The sequence below is a fragment of the Carettochelys insculpta genome, chromosome 1 (assembly GCF_033958435.1).
Source record: "Carettochelys insculpta isolate YL-2023 chromosome 1, ASM3395843v1, whole genome shotgun sequence".
Classification (NCBI taxonomy): domain Eukaryota; kingdom Metazoa; phylum Chordata; order Testudines; family Carettochelyidae; genus Carettochelys; species Carettochelys insculpta.
Window position 1 is genome coordinate 50381563 of NC_134137.1, and position 9385 is coordinate 50390947.

Sequence of the window (9385 nt, forward strand, 5' to 3'; positions counted from 1 at the left end):
TGAATGAGACAGCCAAAGGGAATCTGGCCCAGGGACTGCAGAGATTGTTACCCCTGTCAGCCTGCCCAAGACTGGCCAAACAATCCATACTTCTGCCCTTCTCCCCCATTGAACTGAGGATTCAGAGCCTGCTCTGGGCTCCTGCTTCTTCTTTCTTTACCCATGATAAAGCCTTCAGACCCAGGAGGGCCCTGTGTTTATGGAGCTGCTCCCTGAAGGAGAAGAGGAACCTGGCATAATTTAAAGCCCTGCACCTGCTGCTGGGTGCATTTCTTAAATCTCCTCTCCCAAGCCTCTGGGGAGTCATGTCACATCCAGAAGATCCTCTCTCCAGCTGTGCAGCTAGTTGCCCCTTCCAGTCCAGAAGGGTAATACAGCCTGCCGGATCTCTGGCCCCCAGATTCCACACCCCGCCCTGCGATTGACAAGTGGCTACCATTCAGCAATTCACCTCTGAACATCTAGGCCTCGTCCTGGCTTACCTCCTGTGCTGGAAGGCAAGCTGGCCTTTTAGAAGGTTTATGGAAGCCAAAGACAAAGGCGCTTTACATTTAGCTATTCAAATTCATCCTTGACCCAGCCCCTGTAGGAAAACCATTCTCCCCTCAGGGAGATTCACAGGCTGAGACCTTCTAGGCTGGTGGGGCTCTGCTCTGGGCTGGTGGGGGTCCACTGTGGGCTGGTGGGGTTTACTGCATCCATCGCCAGTGTAAAAAACTCAACAAGCACGTGTGTCCCGCAAAAGGCAGGGAGGCGCTGTACACTTTGTACAAAGAGCAAAGGGCTGCCCCGAGCTGTGCGGGTCAGGGCGTCCATTGCAGCCCAGCAGGGCTCTGTCAGTTTCATTGCTCCACCAGCGACCTCTGCGCTGGGGTCTGCCGCGTGGCTCCCGATGGCTGAGGAGAGCAGAAGCCCCTGCCGCAGTCTCTGGCTGCTGTCACTGGGTCACTGATGGCGCTAAGACCCCCGCGGCTCCCAGGACGCCCCCCGCTGGGCCAGGCGCTGCAGATCCCTGGAGGGAGGAGACCGGGCTCAGGGGCTGCGAGGCGCTGTGAACCGGGCCGGGCTGGGCCTGCTGCAACTTCTTCTTGTTGATCTTTCGCTCCTTGGCTCGCCGGTTCTGGAACCAGATTTTCACCTGGCGGGCAGGAGAAAGGAAGGGGAGTCACACCCGGGCGCAGCGGCTCCAGCCTGGCCCGGCACCTCCGGGCTCTGCTCAGCCATCGGCCCAGCCATCTGCCAGGCTGTGCCGCAACTCGCCGCCAACAGCCCCGGGTCATGCAAACCAGAGCCCTGCCCCGGCGTGGGGCCGGATCCCCAGCTGGCTGGGGCCAGGCGCGGCGGCTCCCGCAGAAGGGCTGGCTGCGGCGGGGCAGCTCGGAACAGCACAGCGCCTACAGGGCCCGGAGTGGGCCGCCAGCCGCCGGCTCCACGTGCAGGGGGTGAGCCAAGGTTCCGGTCCTCGGAGCGGTCTTTGCCGCACTCAGCTGTTAGGTCAAAGGGAGATCAGTCCCCTGCCCCCCAGCGGCCGCCGGCTCAGGGAGCTGCACCTCGGTACTGATCGCCTGGCCTGGGCAGCCCCATCCCGCGGAGCTTTAAGCAGAGTTCCCCACCCATGGTGCTACCATTGGCCTCACCCTCCCGCTCCCCGCTGTATCCCCTCCAAGAGTCAGGGGGGGCACCGCGCGGGTGGGGGGGGGACTGAAGTTGTGGGGTGTTTGCGAACTCCAGAGCCGGGAACTCCCAAAGGACAGACCTGCCTCTCGGACAATCCCAGCGTGGCGGCCAGCTCTGCTTTCCTCCTGATGGTGATGTACCGACTGTAGTGAAACTCCTTCTCCAGTTCCAGCCGCTGGTGGTCCGTGTACACCACCCGGTACTTGTCTTTCGTCCTGGTTTTAACTAGAGAGGAGAAAGCCGTCACCAAAGGGAAGCGGTCAGGCGCATTTCAGGGCAACCCTGCCCCGCACTCCCCACGCACGCTCTTTCCCTCCCCTCCTCGCAGGATCTGGGACGACAGTCTTGCTTCTCCTAAGCCAGGTCAAGCCCCTCCGTGCCTAGGAGTACAGGGTCGGGACCCTGCAAGGACCGCATCCTTAAGCCAATCCTGGGGAATGATCGGCGGCTGATCCATGCGGTCAGGCCGCGGGGAAATCATTTAAACCCCGCGTGAATGTCACGAGGAACTAAATGCGCGCGATGGGCAGCCCGAAGAGCATTGATTTTGCATCAGAGAGGGAGCCGAGTTAGTCTGGATCTTCAGAAACAGCAAGAAATCCTGGGGCACCTTAAGGACGAACAGAGATTTTGGAGCAGAAGCTTTCGTGGGCAAAGACCTTGCGGTCTTTGCCCACGAAAGCTTCTGCTCCAAAATCTCTGTTCGTCCTTAAGGTGCCCCACAACTTCTTGTTGATTTTGCAACTTGCCTTTATTGGGAACCTGTCCCCGCACAGCGCTGCCCTGAATCGCCGCGGACAATAGTTGACCCCGGGATTGCAAGAGGCGCGAGCCAGCTGGCCTCGACGTTCCAACAAGACAATGCCGCGTTCCCACAGGTAAACTTTTCGGGCCCGGCTGCGGCTTCCCAGCCTGGTTTCGCGTGCCCCCTGCCCCGCCCCAGCGTAGGATAGGGGGTGCAGACGCCCTGGTTTTTCCCCTTCGGTAAGTTATAGCTCCCCAGAGCTTTTGCCCTACCCGCCCAATAAACGCGGTAGTGTTTCAACTGCCACGGGACGCCTTTTTCTTGGTGAGGTTTTGTTTTGTACTCGGATTTCGCTGATTTGGCAGAAAATAAATGACAAGCCCGACCCTGAAATGGAGACAAGATACGAGGGCTCAAAAACGCCACGTTTGACGCGGCTGTATTTTTCCCCCTCTGTATCTGGTTTGTCCACTGCTAAATCCATGGCTCTCCCTGCTTCGGACTGTTGCTTGTTCAACTGGTTATATCCCCGGCCTTCTCCTTCATCAGGAAGATCAGAAGGGTCGGGAGGCTCTGCCCCTAGGTATGTAATGCCCGGCAGGCTGACTTTGTTCAGGTAAACTCTCTGCAAACCACAACAAAAGCGCCCTGCAAAGATACAAGCCTGATCAGAGAAAACTCCCCCGAGCCGCTGAATGGGGAACACAATCGCAAACAATGCCGGACAAGGCGATCTTATCAAAGCCAAACCTTCTCAATGCCTTCAGAACAGCCCCATTCTGTTTGAATTACCACTACTGAGCAAAGGGCGGCAGGCGCTTTCATCCCAGGCCGGGCAGATTAACATAAACACAGGCTCCCGAGGCGGCATGCGAATGAAGCCATCCCCCTCCAGCCACCGGCCGCCCTTCCCGAGAGGGACTCGCTCGGAAGAGGGCGGAATTGTGGGAGAATCCCACCGAGCTCACCGCTCAGGGGCCGCTCGGCTGCCCCGGACTACGCCGGGCTCTGGCCCCGAGTCGGTTGCCTGGGGGCCCGGGGGCGTCTCGGCCCCGATCGGCCGCCCCCCGCGCGTTCTGGGGGGGCAGCCGGCCGCTGGGAGGGGAATGCCGGAATTCGTTATTTACTGCGAAAGGCGCCTCCCTCTTTCCGGCCGGGGAAGGGGACAATGGCGGGGCAGGGGGATATCAAAGCGGGATGTGCGGAAAGGCCCATGACGGATGAGGGGCGGCCGAGAACAGGAGCGGCGGCCGCTCTGCAAGCACCCGGGAGCCATTAACATCACAACGGAGAGCGGCGCCGGGCCACCCCCTTGGCACCTGGGCGCGGGACATCACAGGCCTTTCCCAGCTCACCTCCAGCCCCACCCAGAGCAGCTGCCCTCCAAGGCCACCAGAGGAGGGAGGGGGCAGCTTTTCCGCCGGGGGTCGAGACGCCCCAGTCCGGGGGGGGGAACCTGCCCCCGGTAAAGGGCAGCCCCCGCTGCAGGGGATGCGGAGCAGAGCCAGGCCAGGGCTCCGAGCCGCCCGGGCCGGTTTCCCAGCTTCAGGGCGGTGCGAGGCGCTCCCCAAGGCGTGAATTAAGGACTGCGCCAGTGACTCAGAAAGCCCCGCGCAGCGACACCGGCCGATGCTTGATACGGCTGCAGTGGCTTAGGGAAAGGACTTGGCGCGCCTCTGAGCCGGGCTGCGGCCCTGGGGCGGGGACCGGCTAGCGCTGCACCGGGGTGGAAGTCAGCTAACTTCCCGCGGGGGGGGATCGGTGAACCCCCCGGGCCGAAGCAGCTGCCAGGGTGGGATGGAGTCGGAGAAAGCCCCCCAGGTGCGTCCCGCGGCTCCCCGCTGGGAAAGAGCCCCCCGGGGGGAAGGGTTTGCTCACCCGCAGCGCCCTGCGATCGGACCTCCCCCCCCAGCAGGGCTCTGGCTGGGCTCCCGGCGCGGGGCGGGCTCAGCTCATTTCTCCCCAGGGGCGACCAAAGGCCCCGTTTCTCTCTCTGGCCGCAGCCCCTGGAGGGACCTGCCTTGTCCCCAGCTCTCCCCGCGCGGGGCTGGGGTTAAGGCGCCCGCAGCTCCCGGCTTCAGAGCGGGTACGGCCAGAGAGGGGCGGGTTCCTGCCTAGCCGCGCCGGGAGCTGGCCCGCGGCTGCGCCGGCCGTGCTCAGAAGAGGAGTTTTCTCCGGAGAAGGAGCCTCCGGTTGGAGCCGCTGCCCCTTGTCCCCGGAGAGCGAGGCGCCCAGGGGAAGCGAGCGGCCCCACTGGGGGTGGGGGTCTTGGCACCGTGAACCCCCCTGCAGCCGGGGATGGCCCGGGCAGCTCTGGCGGACACAGGCTGCTCTGAGCCGCACCCGGAACCGGCGGCTGGACCGGAGAGAGCTCAGCTGCCGGGCGCCGGAGGGGGACACGGGGAGCTTGTCCTCAGCCCCTGCCGTGCCTGGGCGGTGCTCCCTGCAGAGCTCCCCTGCAGGAGGTCCCGCTGTGACCCCCGGCACCCGCCTGCAGGCCGAGCTGGGCGCAGCGCCGGGCAGGCCGCCGACGGGTAGGATTTCCTGGCGGCGGCCCTGGGGCCCAGGCTGCTTAGGACTGTCCTCGGCTCCGCTACTCGCCAGGAGGCACTCAGCGAAGCGCCCCTGCAAAGTCCCGCTGCCCTGGGCCGCGCCGCTTTGCCACTGGCCAGCGCCCTAAGCAGCCGCCTCTGCGGCACCGCGAGCGGGGCTAAGGCCCGAGCCCTTGGTAGGCAGCTTGCCCTGGGCCCCCGCGCTGCTCTGCTCCCCAGGGACCGGCCCAGGCCCCCCGCGCTGCTCTGCTCCCCAGGGACCGGCCCAGGCCCCCCGCGCTGCTCTGCTCCCCAGGGACCGGCCCAGGCCCCCCGCGCTGCTCTGCTCCCCAAGGACCGGCCAAGGGCCCCCGCGCTGCTCTGCTCCCCAAGGACCGGCCAAGGGCCCCCGCGCTGCTCTGCTCCCCAAGGACCGGCCCAGGCCCCCCGCGCTGCTCTGCTCCCCAAGGACCGGCCACGGGCCCCCGCGCTGCTCTGCTCCCCAAGGACCGGCCAAGGGCCCCCGCGCTGCTCTGCTCCCCAGGGACCGGCCCAGGCCCCCGCGCTGCTCTGCTTCCCGGGGACCGGCCCAGGCCCCCGCGCTGCTCTGCTCCCCAGGGACCGGGCACAGGACCCCAGCGCTGGGCCGGCTACCCCAGGCCCCGGCGCTCGGCCTCTTACCCTGGCCGCCCAGGGAGGGCTGCGTCGGCTTCCTCATCCACTCGCACAGATTCCGCCGCTGGCCGCCAGGGGAGAGCTGCTCCGCGCCCGGCGCGCCCGGGTTGAGCGGCTGCATGACCCCGGCGGCGGCGGCGGCGGCGGGGGCGGCGTGGGGCGCCGGGCCCGGCGGGTGGTGGTGGGGGTGATGATAGTCGGCCGGGCTGTAAGCCAGGCCCGCGGCTGGGGAGCCGCCGTTCAGCCCGTGCACCGCGCCGGCGGCCGCAGCGCCGGGCCCCCCCTGCCCGTAGCCGTTCCACTCCTCCCGCAGCGGCGCGCCGTAGGGCGCGGGCCAGGAGGGGCCCGGGGACTGGGCGCTGTCCAGGTTGACCCCTGCCGCGGCCACATGGTATCCTCCGTAGTCCGGGTACTGCGGGGCGCCGACAAAGTTCTGCGCCGCCAGGTTGAGCCCCCCCGAGTGGCGCACGGAGCTGGAGTACATGGGGACCTCCTTATCCAACAGGTAGCTCACGTACATGGTGGCGAGAGCCGGGCGGCAGCTCTCCACATGCTGCTCGGGGCTCTGGAGCGGCCCTTCTCCTTGGGGATGGGCTCCCCTGCGGCTGGTGGGGGGAGGCAGGCGGGGGGGACCGTCCCCCTGGCTGCCTCGGCGGAGGGAGCCGGCTCTCTGCTAGCGATCCGAACCCATTGGCCGGCAGCGCTTACATGATTAACGATTGTTTACAAGGCTCTATTAGTAATGGCCCAGGCACACCAAAGGCAGGTGACGTGGAGAGGCGCAGGGTATATAGCTACTACCCCTAAAGGGAGATTTGCATTTAAAAAGATAAGGAGAGGGCAGCGACCTGATCACAGCTAAATATTCAAGCCTTTATTGTTTAAGGGCTTCCTCCTTCCATTGCAACCTGGTGCACTTTAACCTCCAATCCCAGGTTCAAAGAACGCAGGGAAGAGGCTCGCAACAGGGAGGGAGTTCTCCGAGCCAGGGTGGGGGCATGGGAACCGGGTGGCAGGGACTATCTGCGGGCAGCCAGTTAAAGACCGGCCCTCGCTGTGGGTTAGGGGTGTGCTCGAGCTAGTCCAAAGGCGGCAAGGCCTGAGCAGAGCGGCGGGAGCGGCGCTGGGCCTTGGTAGTGCGCAGTTAGCGCTGGTTGTTTCCAGTCAGCCTTCCGCGCTCTGCTGGATGGACCGACAGAGGAAAAGTGAAATCGACGAGACCAGGATTATTTTAATGTGTGTGTGTGTGTGCGTGAGACAAGGGTTATTTTAATGCGTGTGTGTTTATGTGTGAGTGACACAATGGTTATTTTAATGTGTGTGTGTGTGTGTGTGACAAGGGTTATTTTAATGTGTGTGTGCGTGAGACGGGTTATTTTAATGCGTGTGTGTTTATGTGTGAGTGACACAATGGTTATTTTGATGTGTGTGTGTGACAAGGGTTATTTTAATGTGTGTGTGTGTGACGAGGGTTATGTTAATGTGTGTGTGTGTGGATGTGTGTGTGACAAGTTATGTTAGTGTGTGTGTGGATGTGTGTGTGTGTGAGACGGGGGTTATGTTACTGTGTGTGTGTGACGAGGGTTACGTTAATGTGTCAAAACAAAAAGCAGTCAAGCAGCACTTTAAAGACTAGCAAAATGGTTTGTCTTTAAAGTGCTACTTGACTGCTTTTTGTTTTGATAGTGTATACACTAGCACGGCTTCCTCTTTGTTACGTTAATATGTGTGTGTGTGTGTGTGCCGAGGGTTATGTTAATGTGTGTGTGTGACGAGGGTTACGTTAGTGTGTGTGTGTGTGGAGGGTTATGTTAGTGTGTGTGTGTGTGACGAGGGTTATGTTAATGTGTGTGTGTGTGTGTGTGTGTGTGTGTGTGTGTGACGAGGGTTATGTTCATGTGTGTGTTTGTGCGCGCGCGCACGGACTCTGCACTGCGGCGGGGACGCGCGCGGGCTCCCCGAATTCCGTAGCAACCCAGTAAAGTTTCGCTCCCCCGCGAGGTCGGCACGCGGCTCCCTTGTCGCTTGGCCGCTTCACGTCTTACTTCCCCTTCCTGTGCGGCAGTGCCGGCGTGTCGGACACGCGTCGCTGGAGAGCTTCGCAGCAGCGGAGAAGGTGACTTGTCGAAGCCGCCTGCGGAGTGAGCGCGGGGAAGGGGAGTGGTGCAAAGTCCGGGACTTGCCTTAGCGAACATGAAGCTGCTGGCTCGATCCAACTGCTGGGAACGAAACGCAGCCCGAGCCGGCCCGCGAGAGGGGGACCTGCTCCCTGCTCCGCGGGCGCGGGCTCGCTCTTCGCCCCTCTTCGTTGGCGCGGAGGGAAATCGTGGGAGCCGCGGCGGAGTTTGTTCCCAGACACGCCTGAAACCTCAACGCCGCGCCGCGCTGCTGCGCCCCTGGTTCCAGCGGCCGGATTTCGTTTCTTTCAGCCCAAACACCGCCGAGTAATTCCTTTGGATCGGTTGCAACGAAACGCAAAGGGAGCGGTGCGCGCAGGCCCACAGCAGACGGCGGGATAAGCGCGGGGCCGGGGCTTTGTAGCAAATGATCCCCCCAACCCCAGTAAAATGACGGTCGAAAGAGCCTGGCGAGCCCCCTCCGCCTCTGACCACGTTACCCTGCGGGGAGCGATCCGCGGGCCCGGCAGTGCGCAGTGGAGCTCCGGGGGCGCTTTGGAGAGGTCCCTCCCTTCCTTGCTTTGTGCTTCTGCCCGGCCCCTGGCGCTGCAGACAGCGCGGCAGATTTGCATTGCCTGCTGGCCGCAGCCGCGACCGGGGATGGGCCCGTGTCCCCCCGCCTGCGCGCGGCTCAGCGCCCGCGGGCGAGCAGGACCCCCGGACTCCGTGCAATGCGGCGCCGCGCCGCTGGGCTTTTCAAGGCGCGCGGCTGGCCCGGCAGGCGCGAGCAGATCTTAGGGGCCGGGTCCTGCGGCCTTCAACGGGGCAAGGCCCCGCGAGTGGAGCAATGGAAACCGAAGCCTGGGCCTCGCGGGGGGCTGCAGCGGTGTCGCCTCTCGGGGTAACGCTCCGGGAGGAGGGCGCCCAGGAAGGCTTCTCCCCACCGCCCTGGCCCGGCCGGAGAAGCGCAACCGGCCCGCGGAAGGGACGCGGCTCGGTTCAGCTCCCCGATGCTCCCCCCGGAGCTGCCGGGGCACAGAGCGAGTTGCTCAGCCCCCGGGTTCGTGTGACTCTCGTCCCTGAGGGACGGCGGGGTCTCCCACCGGGCAGGGCGGGCACAGGAGGCCCTTGTGCCGGAGCTGCGTGTGGCCTGGCCCGTAGCCCCTTCCCCTTCGCGCCCGGGGGCTGGGCGTTTTCTGCAGCGAGCCCCTGCAACGCGTCCCCGCCAGGCCGATTCAAACGCAGAGCCCGGGGGCGGGGGGTCGCAGTCGCTGCGGCGTGGCCGTGGGCACCAGCTGCGGGGCCGGTTTGGCTGCCTGGCGCCGGCGGGATGGCACAGAGCCAGCGTGAGCGACAGCAAGGGGGCGCTTCAGCCGCGCGCCCCCGAACAAGGCTGCTTCCCCCGGGGGCAGCGCCTGGCCGGCCAGCCAATTCGCTGAAGCGGTAAAGCGAAAAGCGGGCCCTTAAACTGGCAGCGGCCCCCAGCCCGGCCGGCTCCCCGGCAGCGCCTCTCCCCCCGAGCCCTGACAATGCGCGCAGCTCCGCTGTCCAGAGCCTGCGATCCGCTTGGTGCCCTGCCCTGGGGGGCAGGGGCCGGTGGGGCGGTGGCTCCCCGGGGGAGAGGCAGACAGCGAGCTCCA

The 9385-nt window shown here is 64.6% G+C and overlaps 1 protein-coding gene across 1 annotated transcript; it reads right to left on the reverse strand.

Moving 5' to 3' along the window:
• Nucleotides 1–937: 937 nt before the first annotated feature.
• On the reverse strand, nucleotides 938–6148 carry CDX2 (caudal type homeobox 2). The gene is made up of 3 exons (XM_074982240.1): nucleotides 5635–6148; nucleotides 1757–1902; nucleotides 938–1138 (listed from the first exon to the last, which is right to left on the reverse strand). Exons 1-3 carry the CDS (start codon nucleotides 6146–6148, stop codon nucleotides 938–940), a joined length of 861 nt encoding a protein of 286 aa, XP_074838341.1.
• Nucleotides 6149–9385: the final 3237 nt, after the last annotated feature.

What these genes read in the sequence shown, in the direction of transcription:
- CDX2 (XM_074982240.1), bottom strand. Translation starts at nt 6,148, where the DNA reads ATGTACGTGAGCTACCTGTTGGATAAGGAGGTCCCCATGTACTCCAGC. An exon ending in GCCCTCCCTGGGCGGCCAGG is followed by an intron (nt 1,903 to 5,634) that starts GTAAGAGGCCGA and finishes TCTCCTCTCTAG; the next exon opens with TTAAAACCAGGACGAAAGAC. An exon ending in TGGGATTGTCCGAGAGGCAG is followed by an intron (nt 1,139 to 1,756) that starts GTCTGTCCTTTG and finishes CCTGCCCGCCAG; the next exon opens with GTGAAAATCTGGTTCCAGAA.